This window comes from Neoarius graeffei, chromosome 27 (assembly GCF_027579695.1).
Source record: "Neoarius graeffei isolate fNeoGra1 chromosome 27, fNeoGra1.pri, whole genome shotgun sequence".
NCBI lineage: Eukaryota > Metazoa > Chordata > Actinopteri > Siluriformes > Ariidae > Neoarius > Neoarius graeffei.
The window spans coordinates 47,413,899-47,426,366 of record NC_083595.1 but is presented as its reverse complement, the minus strand read 5'-3'; the positions used below and the strand labels follow the sequence as shown (position 1 = coordinate 47,426,366).

The 12,468-nt window shown below is 41.0% G+C and overlaps 1 protein-coding gene across 1 annotated transcript in view; it reads right to left on the bottom strand.

The window, feature by feature from the left end:
• The window catches only part of tox3 (TOX high mobility group box family member 3), a 136,756-nt gene that overhangs the window by 3,712 nt on the left and 120,576 nt on the right, over positions 1-12,468 (bottom strand). Inside the window, exons 4-5 of the mRNA XM_060911862.1 lie at positions 2,216-2,479; positions 1,313-1,537 (exon numbers count right to left, since the gene is read on the bottom strand). Of these exons, the coding sequence (XP_060767845.1) occupies positions 1,313-1,537; positions 2,216-2,479 (489 nt within the window). The remainder of the gene's footprint in view (positions 1-1,312; positions 1,538-2,215; positions 2,480-12,468) is intronic.

Below are 12,468 nucleotides of genomic sequence, written 5' to 3'. Positions count from 1 at the left end.
AATAATAATGATAATGATAATAATAATATCGGCCGGGGTTTTTTGTGGTATATCAGATATATTCCATTCAGCTACTCGTCTTCAACTCGTTCAATATCATGCTAGCTGAATGGAATATATCTGATAGACCATGAAAAAGAACCCAGCCAATATTATTTAAATATGTCCCTCAGATCCATGATGTATTTCATATGAAAAATGAGTTTTTCAATACGAGAAGATAAACTTCATATCTTCAAATCAATGTGTGATTTTCTTTGTATTATATCGACACAGTCACAAACAAAATGTCCCCAAATTTATCAAAACAATTCATTGATTTCATCACAAGTGATATATAGAGATTTATGTCACGGTTTGGGTTCTCCATGTCCTGGATGGGGCTCGTATGAAAAATATGAGTGGTGTATTTCCCAGTAAAACACTTTTGTTTATGTAATATATATTATCATATATCATTTAATCAGTGGAATATGAAGAAGGGAATTATTTTTGGAAAATAAGAAGACTGTTGTACAAAATGGTATTTTGTGAATTAAAATTGACCATTTTTGATGGCGGGCGGCACGGCGGTGTAGTGGTTAGCGCTGTCGCCTCACAGCAAGAAGGTCCGGGTTCGAGCCCCGTGGCCGGCGAGGGCCTTTCTGTGTGGAGTTTGCATGTTCTCCCCGTGTCCGCGTGGGTTTCCTCCGGGTGCTCCGGTTTCCCCCACAGTCCAAAGACATGCAGGTTAGGTTAACTGGTGACTCTAAATTGAGCGTAGGTGTGAATGTGAGTGTGAATGGTTGTCTGTGTCTATGTGTCAGCCCTGTGATGACCTGGCGACTTGTCCAGGGTGTACCCCGCCTTTCGCCCGTAGTCAGCTGGGATAGGCTCCAGCTTGCCTGCGACCCTGTAGAACAGGATAAAGCGGCTACAGATAATGAGATGAGATGAATTTTTGATGGCATCATCAAGTCTTTGAATAGTAAAGCCCAAGACCGGGTTCCCTTTTCCAGGAGGATAAGACTTGGCTGTATGATTTTTTTTGTCAGTATAACGACATCAAACATGCCAACAATATCAACACAAAATCACACTCTCTTTCAGTCACCTCAGTGTCCAGGCTTTAAGCCTTTAGAAAACATGTACAAATCTAAGAATATGGAAGATTCTTCACAGAGAAGTGCCCAAAGTCTTCTACGATTATCTCCGAACTTTAGAAAACATAATAAAATCTAAAAATAATGGATAAAATAATAAAAGTAGATCAACTAGATTTTAAACATTCAAACATCTCAATATACAACGTAATGTTTACAGCACTCTGTACCTGTTTCTGTTCCTCCCCCAGACCATCCCACATGGATGCCACAATCTTGGAGACTTCCCCAAATGTAGCGTTGGGGTTCTGACCCTTAATGGCTGCCTGGGTGTCTCGAAAGAACAGCGCATATGCCGAGACGGGCTTCTGAGGCTCATTTGGGTCTTTCTTCTTCTTTTTCTTAGGTGTCTTGGGCTTTTTTCCGGCATCTGGGGCTGGACGCTTTTCACCAATCTGTAAGGAAGAGTGGAATGAGAGATTGGTTTTATAAAATCTGTTTGCATGAGTTCAACAGGTTCAGAAATAAAAGTGAATAACACATATACGCTCAATTCTGAAAAGAAAAGAAAAGAAGAAACATAGAAAGCCAAAGGGATAAAGGACAAGGTATATTTTTACAACAGCGAGAAATAGTGCATTTTTGTAGGGACACCAATACTTTTTACACAAATGCTTCCAGAGTATTTTTTAATTACATATATTATGTATAGTTCTTTCTGAGAACGAAATTTGCCAGAACAAAAAGTTAAATCATGTTATTTACAGTTGTAAAGATTGAATAAATTTTCATGCGATATAATACATTTGCTTATTTTCTTCAAGGGGTGCCAATAATTTTGGAGTTGACTGCACGTGTGCAGAACATCGATCAGTGTTGTGAGCAAAAACTCCACGGGAAACAGGATAAAAATCCTGTAAGTCTGCAATCACATACCGTCCATTCTATTTTAATATATTTTTTTTTCTGCTTACTGGTTTAAAAATATGAAATAAATATTTTCAGAGTTTCAGAAAAATTAAGACTTTTTTTTTTAAGGACATGTAGACACCCTTTGAAAGATTAGCGAGAATATTCCAGGACTTAATCAAAGAAATCTAACTATCATATCACAAAGGTCAAAGGTCACTCACCTTACTCCCATCGTCCTGATCGTCTTCGTTAATGGAGCTGGATGGAGACGGCGTAGCCGACTTGCTGGCCGGTGGAGACGGGGACGTGTGGGTGATGTTCGCTCCGGTCATGTTGAGGCCGAGCTGGGCGCTCAACTGTGATTGGTTGATGGTGGTCAGCTGGTTGCGTGACATCATCGCATTAGGGTTGTTCATGTTGATGATGGAGCGCATGACCATGGTGGGGTTTGGTGGGTACTGACGCAGCTGAGACTGTGAAATACCCTGCACAAAAAAAAAAAAAAAAAAAAAGATTACTAATCGGTTTCCTAATCTGTGCCGAGTTTTCCAAAAGCATCGCAGCACAAAGCTCATCGTTAAATGGTAGAGCGAGCAGCCCAGTCTCTTAGTTAAGACGCGCTTAGCATTAAGAGACTTTGGGAAGCCCACCTCTGTTCTTTTTAAAGAAGTATTGATATTAAATCCCGAGAAGTATTTTAGTGTTAAACGAATGCATGAAAATCAGCCTACAAGTTTGAAAATCCCAAATCCCCAATCCTCAAGTCATCCAGACTGCGGCTATAAAGTAGACTTCAAAAATGCCACAGAGAGACACGGAGTAACAAAATCCTGTGATTTATTTTATAAGAGACATAAGTATGGGTAATAATGCACTATATATAAATAATATTAAATTGCTTGCTAAGTAGATGCAGCTAGACACATAAAATCCCGATTCATGTCTTTTATCAGTCGTACTTGGTGCCAGAAAGGACCGCTGGGATATTTCTGCTCCTTAAGGACTGTAAGCACTCTTCTGGGAACCCATCAAAATTGCAAAGCCACAAAATCAAATTATGTAGAATAACTATTCCAGTAAGTCACTCTGCATTTCGGCAGCCAAATCAAAATCCCATACGCTTCATCGCAGTCCAGTGTCCTAAAGGTTACAGCTCGTACTGCGCTGCTGATGGAGCTGCAGAATGATTCTGCAATGTGTGTTTTGGTGATGAAAATCTATCAGCTGGCAGGTTTCATACATCACACTTTGACTGCCAAAGAGGCGGGAAAATATTTCTGGATAATATGTCTATATATCACCGAGCTCAGATTAGATATGAGAGCTTATGGGTGACCTCTTCGTCTCTTTCTTCATATAAAACACCGAGCCATCATTACACATAAAAAAGAGCCTTTATTGATGTTAAAACAGGAACTAACTTGTTTTGTGGGCTTCCACAATGTACAGTAAATGTAACCATAAATGGATAAAACATATCATTTAATACGATTAATTAAAAATGCAAGTACTGGTGTGGTATAAAAGGAATAAAAGACTTCAGACAGTAATGTGAATCCAATGTAAAATAATCAATTTTAGGTTTAACACATCACCACATCGTTGATTGTTTGCTTTGTTGGTAAATTGTGGTGGAGGAATAAAACACTTCAGGACGTACTCTTATAGAGAGATAATCAACGACTGGGTATCACATCGCACATATGTTTGATTGCTTACATCGTAAATTGGAATCTTTGGTAAACAGGTATGGTATAAGATGAATAAAACACTTCGAAATGTCCTGTCATTTAACCCTTATTCTATTCACATTCACTGGATATGAGCAATCGTGTGCTCTGATTGGCTACTCTACTACTAGGATATCAGCTCATATACTGTACCATGAGTAGAGAAAAACAAAATGGCGGAGCATGTTGCTGAACCAGCTGAGGATGAAATAAAAACTCTACTCGAAAACAAAACCTCAGAAAAAATACAAAAAAGCAACAAAATATGGAATAAAAGTATTTGACGGTAAGAACATACAGTATCTTTTTTTTTCCCAAGAATTATTATCGAATTTTTCACAAATTGCTCCTGTCATTTCACCGGTTTGTTTGCATTCTAAGCGGAAATAGTTTTGTCGGACGTTTTGTATAAAGTCTTTATTTATCGAATTTGCAAAAAATGAAAACAAAAATGCTCTTTTTCTCAAAATCCAGTGAATGTGGATAGAATAAGACAGTTATTCCAATCAATCTCATCGTACATGGCTTATAGACAACTCGGTGCTACGCGCCTCGTCGGCTATCAGCTCATGTATGACTTGATTTTGTGGAATAACTGTGAAATAGTCAGAGTTTCTTGACCAATCAGCACACGCCATTTTCTATAATCACCTCTGTATTTATACTAAAGGAAAATAATGAACTGTGACTGTATAACATGAACAATATCTTTGATTATGTACCTTGTAAATTGTAATTGTTGATAAATTGGTGTGTTATAAGAGAAATAAAACACTTCAGAACATGCTTTGATTGGGTGATAATCAACTTTGGGCACTATGACATCTTTGATTATTTGCCTTGTAAACTGTAATCGTTGGTAAAACTAGTGCAGTAAAAGAGGAAAATAATATCTCATGATATACTGTTATAGGAAAAGAACCGACTTCAGGCGTATCACACTACGACATCTGTGGTTATGTGGTTTGTTGTATTTTATTATTTATGTGTATATATAACTGTAAAAATTTTTTGGGGGGAGACATGGGGAAGGGGGAGAGAGAGAGAGAGAGAGAGAGAGAGAGAGATGGGGACAGAGATAGGTAGAGAGAGAGAAGATGGGGACAGAGAGAGATGGGGAGAGAGGTGAGGGAGAGAGAGACAGACAGACAGACAGAGAGATGGGGAGAGAGATGAGGGAGAGAGAGACAGACAGAGAGAGAGATGGGAGAGAGAGATGAGGGAGAGAGAGAGAGATGAAGGAGAGAGAGAGAGAGTCAGAGAGAGGGAGAGATGGGGAGAGAGATGAGGGAGAGAGAGAGAGAGAGAGAGACAGACAGACAGACAGAGATGGGGAGAGAGATGAGGGAGAGAGAGATGAAGGAGAGAGAGAGTCAGACAGATAGAGAGAGAGATGGGGAGAGAGAGATAGATGGGGAGAGAGAGAGTCAGACAGACAGATGGGGAGAGAGAGATGGGGGAGAGAGAGAGACAGACACAGATGGGGAGAGAGAGATGGGGAGAGACAGAGAGAGAGACAGATGAGAGATGGGGAGAGAGAGACAGATAGAGAGAGAGAGAGAGAGAGAGAGAGAGAGATGGGAGAGAGAGATGAGGGAGAGAGACAAACAGAGAGATGGGGAGGGAGAGAGTCAGACAGAGAGAGATGTGGAGAGAGAGATGAGGGAGAGAGAGAAAGAGAGAGATGGGAGAGAGAGAGAGACAGATGGAGAGACGGGGAGAGAGAGATGAGGGAGAGAGACAAACAGAGAGATGGGTAGAGAGAGATGAGGGAGAGAGAGAGAAAGAGAGAGATGGGAGAGAGAGATGAGGGAGAGAGACAAACAGAGAGATGGGGAGAGAGAGATGAGGGAGAGAGTCAGACAGAGAGAGATGTGGAGAGAGAGATGAGAGAGAGAGAGAGAAAGAGAGAGATGGGAGAGAGAGAGACAGATGGAGAGACGGGGAGAGAGAGATGAGGGAGAGAGACAAACAGAGAGATGGGGAGAGAGAGATGAGGGAGAGAGAGATGAGGGAGAGAGAGAGTCAGACAGAGAGAGATGGGGAGAGAGTGAGAGAGAGAGAAAGAGAGATGGGAGAGAGAGATGAGGTAGACTCAGACAGAGAGGGAGAGAGACAGACAGACAGAGAGAGAAACTCTGTGTGTGTGTGTGTGTGTGTGTGTGTGTGTGTGTGTGTGTGTGTGTGTGTACATGCAAGAGGTGAGTGTTGGGGATAGAATGTGTTTCGCATTGATTGAACTGAGAGGGAAATTACAGCAGCTGCCAGTCTCACACTGCAACATGATTAAAGGGCAAAAACGATTTTTAAATAAATAAATAAATACTGGCGCAAAACCAAACCAAACAGTCTCTGAGGAGAACAAGGTGATATTCTTTCATATTATCACTCTGTCTTTATTTTTCCTGTCCTTCACATGCATTCTCTCTCTCTCTCTCCCCATTTGCTTTGCCTTCCCAGAGACGCCAACTCAATCTCCCCTCTGTGTCAACACATCACAAAGTCTTGCACTTGGCCTTATTGCACGGATCTGTGAAAGCAACTCCTACAGAACACATTTTCACACACACAGATTGGATTGTCCATCTTTTATTCCCCCTGCACTTTCTCGTGCCAAATCAACTCCCTATGAACACATGACAAGGCGAATGCAACATCTGCTAGTGTTTATTAGAATCGATGTTAAAAATCGTGTTAAATAATAAAAGAGAATTGGCTTTTTTAATGAAATTCGCTAATGGGGAATGACAGAGTCGGTAAGCGTTTTAATTCATTAATTCGGCCTCTAGAAACTCATCTACAGATTAGATTTTTATGTGTGTGTGAGGAGAAAAAGAGAGAGGGAGAGAACGAAAGGGGGGAAAGACTGTGATTTCATTAGCTCTGACCATCTGTGTAACAACTCATCAACACCGTCCCAGTGGTGACACACACCTAACAGCCACCAAACACGAATGGAACAATTCCACTTGCAGTGTGTGTGTACAGTAGAAAAACCGCCATATGGGAAGAAATTAAAATTGTTTACAGGATCAAAAGATATATTTTAAGCTAGTTTTAATTAAGGATAGAAAAAAAAATCATAGATTTTCAATGCACGGAGATTCTCTCTTAAAGGAAATATCTCACAAATAAACAAATTGAGCTAAAAGTTGGTCTTTATGTCTGTCTTTAACGATACAACCACTAAAGTGATGAAAATAGACGGGACTATTTTTTGTCAGGGCGGCCGTCATAACTCCATCGTATGTGATGTCATTTTCCGTGAGCACAGTGGAGGTGTACAAGTGCATGCTGTACTAGTGTCAGCGGGGCAAAGTATTCTGTCAGGGACGGTCGGAGACGGCTGTAAGTGCAGAAGATCTTTATTATAAAGAAAACATCGTAGACAGAAGCAGGGTCAAAAACAAGGAACAGGAAACTGAAACCAGGAAATCAGTCAGGAAACACAGCTCAGTAATGTGCCACAACAACACAATACTTCGCAAAGTAAGTCTGCATTCTGAGTCCTTATATAAGCGTGCTGATTGCGCATTACTCCTGTGCAGGTGTGTGTCATTTGCGGCGAGTGCGTGAGTCAGTTCGGAGCGTGCGCTATCCAGAGCGCACCTGAGAGTCCTTCTGTTGCGACAACACGACTACAGTATAATATTATTGTCTAGCGTGACTTCTCGGTCAATTTGTTTGCATTTCTCCACAAAAATTATGGCAATGCAGGATCGGAAAAGGAATCAAAATGAAGTTTATTTTAAAAATATATATATATATATATATTTACCTGCTTATTTTCCATCCGTTTGATGCGTGACATGGTATGCTGTCGTGCGGAATCCTATGTCACGCAGTGCCACCCTCATTTTCGTCATCTAATACATCCATGTATCTCGCTAATCCAGTATGGCCACGCCCGGGGAACTGGCCCAACGGACTGATGTTACAACTTTAACATGTTTTTTTAAGCTAAAGTCCGCTTAATGTTTTTGTCGAGAACATTTTGTATTAATGTATAATATAACGATGACATTTCATAACCCCATGATTTCAACATTTTGCTTTAAAGGACTGCGCTCTTAAATGTTACAATCTGTCATTCGTTTTATTGAAAAATTCAACAAGATTCACTGTAAAATGTGACGAAGCTGAAAATCACTTTGGGGGCTTGCTGTTATTGCAATTTTGCAATAACAGCAAGCCCCCAAAGTGATTTTCAGCTTCGTCACATTTTACAGTGAATCTTGTTGAATCAATGAGGGCGTGGCATAATGAAGCAGTACTGTTAGTACCCTGACGTTCATTATTTTCCAGTAACAAACCATGAAGTGTTTTATTCCTCTTATACCATAGCAATTTGCTGAAACCTTGAGCAAATTATTTCTTAAAAAAAAAAAAAATCGTACTTTTTATCCATTTATAGTTACGTTTAATGTTCGCAAAATAATTGCTTCCAATATCGCAGCAATAAATAGCAGTCGTTCCTTCACCAGCCTCTCTTTTTCTTTCCTCTTGAAGTAAATAAAACCTGCAGCTCGTTGTGCTACCGTTAAACTGCAAAAAAAGCAAAGCTGTTCATCCTGAAGACTTCGCCATGTTGGAAAAGTTTACAACTTTCGCTCTGGCTGTTACAAATCTCTGACACTGGAGACTTCTTCCATAAAGGCGAAATAAATATCTTTTACACCAAACTCCACCGTATCAGTAATAATAATAATAATAATAATAATAATAATATTTTAAGATTTTTTTTCCTTTGTTGAACAGCATGGTTTTAATCCATTTATTATGAGTCTTGGATGATGTTTGTATCAGCCGTAGAAATCCCAGTGAATTAGTTGATACTATAGAAACGCTAACATATTGCAACAAGGCTGTTTAATATAAACCTGTGATTTGTAGCTGATGGTTAAATCAAATCATGAAACACCAAGAGACTTGTTCTCGTAATCATCCCAGGATTTATGTAAACAATGTCACTGTTCCTGCCCAAAAAAAACCCTCCAGAGTTTAATAAGACTCTTTCCAAATGTTAGAGGTTTATTTATTTATTTATTAATTATTAGCGTCACGATATGATGGCATCGTATTGGTGTTATGAAAAGGCATGGCATTAAATATGTTCTGAACCACCGAGGTTGTGTTAAGCCTTGGTCACAACCGGCCGTATGTGCTCCTACGGCCGGTCTACGTGCAAAAAACGCAAGAAACGCACGGAGGGTGCATGAAACGCACGGAGGGCGCGCGTGTGACGTGCTGATTTTCGAGCTGTAGACTGGCCGCAGAGGTTCTTTGTCATGTCAAACAAACTCTACGGGCGCTTACGTTTTTTTCAGGTTGCAAGACAAACTTACGGCCAACGTGCGTCTTTCTCCACGAACAAAAAAAAAAAAAACGCAGCAATTTGGGAAACGCCAAAAATCGCACGGCCAAAAAAATCGTACGTCCGGTTGTGACCTAGGCTTTAGGGTAGAAAAGTATATCAAAACACAACAGATCTGGAACTTTAGTGTCTCATTTTCTGAATTGTCATTTACGTTTTGCATTTCTAGTATATTTAAATGCCATACTTGGACACTCAGAAAATAAAGTACATTATTGTACCTTTAGCGGTATAACGGCTTGTCACTGGAGCAGTACCCTCTAAGGTACTTACTTGTCCCCTTTATACACTGTTTGGGAACACATATGTACTTTTTTGGCCCTAAAAAGGTACACATATACCCCTTTTCCACCAAATCAGTTCCAGGGCTGGTGCTGGTTCACAACTCGTTCAACTTGCGAGCCAGCTGAGAACCAGTTTGCTTTTCCATAGCTTGTGGTGCTAAGGGGAGCCACGTCATTACGTCGCTGTGTACGTCAGTTACGTCACTGCGTTTGCATAAACCTTGGCACGAACATCGAAGCAACAACAACATGGAGAAGAAGCAGCAGCAACAACAACAATAATGGATGACTTCGCGTTTGTACAGTTGCTGCTTCTCGTCGCTTAAAAATGGCGACCTTTCACGGTCTTGCGATTGTTGTTGGTCTTAACAACTCCGCCCCCCCGCTGACGTAAGTGGGTCTTTCCTCTGGCCCAGCAAAGAGTTGGTGCTAGCCTGGAACCAGTTTTTCTGGCCCCAGAGCCAGTTCTTTGTCAGTGGAAACAGAAAACCCGGTTCCAAACTAAGCACTGGCCCCGAACCAGCCCTGGAACTGCTTTGGTGGAAAAGGGGCAACAGTTACCGTGAGGTCCAATAATGAGCCCTAAGGAGTACATTAGTGTAGATTGTACATTGGGGGACAGAAATGGACTCCTACTATAGCCCTATTTCTGACAGTGTAGCCTTCAGGAACTGTGTGTTGATCGATTATTATCTATCATAAAGTGCAAATATTGTAATGTCAGGGAGATCAGGGAGACTTGGGACAAGTTTTCATCTTTTATAGATTGTGTGAAATTCTTTGCAGGTAGTGTCACATTCATACTACATTAGAGAGTATTTACTATCCCCTCTTACCACAACATTAGTTTCTCAGCTTGTCGCACATACTGGCCTTCAGGATTCACTTTTTCTGTCTTTTTTTTAGGAAGACATGGGACATTATGTTGGGAGACTTGGGACATGGTGGGGAGACATGGACCAAAAAAAAAACTAGCTTAATCCTACATGTTTATCTCATCTCATTATCTCTAGCCGCTTTATCCTGTTCTACAGGGTCGCAAGCGAGCTGGAGCCTATCCCAGCTGACTACGGGTGAAAGGCGGGGTACACCCTGGACAAGTCGCCAGGTCATCACAGGGCTGACACATAGACACAGACAACCATTCACACTCACATTCACACCTACGGTCAATTTAGAGTCACCAGTTAACCTAACCTGCATGTCTTTGGACTGTGGGGGAAACCGGAGCACCCGGAGGAAACCCACGCGGACACGGGGAGAACATGCAAACTCCGCACAGAAAGGCCCTCGCCGGCCACGGGGCTCGAACCCGGACCTTCTTGCTGTGAGGCGACAGCGCTAACCACTACACCACTGTGCCGCCCCTCCTACATGTTTAATTTTTATTTATTACCAAAACTTGTACCATATGAACTGTCTGAACACACAGTGCTGGTACAGCGATAGAAAAATGTCAGTTTACCCAAAACCCGACTCGACAAAACAGTTCCATTCTCAAGAAGGAATGAAATAAGTTTAATCCTCATGCAGGGACACGCCTACATTTTTAACAACAACTTTTAAACAATTTTATATTTGTAAACCACAAGAACAAACCTGGAACGTGATGAACTGTCCCAACTCTTCCCATCTGGACATTTTGAAAAAAAATTCCTTTTTTTTTCTCCAGAATTGAAGTTTAATAAATAATACTATATCTGGTAACTCGAAGCTACAGACTTTAATTCCTAACTAATCCCAATTATCCAGTGTACATTACACCACAGAATGGAGGTGGAGGCGAAGCAGAAAATAGTTTTAAGTCTGGGTTGATAAAATATTTAACTGCACAAACCTTACTGCAGTGTCCAGCTTCATAGCTCCACTGGAAGTCGGTTGCTCTAAGGGGCAACATCGAACTTCTGATGTCATTTCAAACCTGATTGGTTGAAATGAATTTATGGGAAGACAAACTGTCCCAAGTCTCTCCGTCCCAAGCCTCCCAGGTCTCCCTTACATACTGACATTAACAATTTGGTGACGTGTTATGTTCAAATTAAGCCACAATTCTGAGACAAAAATAAAACACAAATGCTAAAATATATTAAAGAATTTACTGTGTACACTATTCATTCCGTTGAGGAACAATACAATCCAGCAGCTGAAGGTTCCGGCTCTTGTTGCAGAACCCGAAAGAAGCTCCTGGGATTTGAGCTGAATATCAGAGAACCATCGCTAATGTTACCAGAAAATAAATAAATAAAATAAAAAATAAAATAAAATAAAAGTAAGACAGTAGACAAAAGAAAAATCTTGATAAAACAGCTGTATTACCTTCTGTAATGCAGCCTGAATTGACCAATTTGTAAAGTATTGGTAGAAATGTAGATGTTTAGTGTCACAATAGTCTGACTCGTGGGACGCGAGTCAATAACCAATCTGTTTATTCATGTCCCTGCTGCACTTCTTCCATTTGCATTTTGATTGCAACTTTGTCTGTGGCTACAGCTTGTATCTTCAGAGATGCTTTTGATAGTCTTCATAAATCTGCAAATAACTTCTTATCGAAAGAGCAAAGAGCCCAGATGTGTCCTACGCACCCTGCTGTGTGTGTGTGTGTGTGTGTGTGAGAGAGAGAGAGAGAGAGAGAGATCTCCATCACGGCCTTTCAAGGCTTCAGCTACAGTACTTGCATATAGAATATAGCTAAAGATTCAAAGTATGTTCCCAAGGAAGCTATACATGGAACTCATTTCTAATTTCTCTCTCTCTGAAGTCCTGTGTATATCCCCATACTCCCATAATGCATTAAAAGCACATATACTCATCTCATTATCTCTAGCCGCTTTATCCTGTTCTACAGGGTCGCAGGCGAGCTGGAGCCTATCCCAGCTGACTATGGGCGAAAGGCGGGGTACACCCTGGACAAGTCGCCAGGTCATCACAGGGCTGACACATAGACACAGACAACCATTCACACTCACATTCACACCTACGGTCAATTTAGAGTCACCAGTTAACCTAACCTGCATGTCTTTGGACTGTGGGGGAAACCGGAGCACCCGGAGGAAACCCACGTGGACACGGGGAGAACATGCAAACTC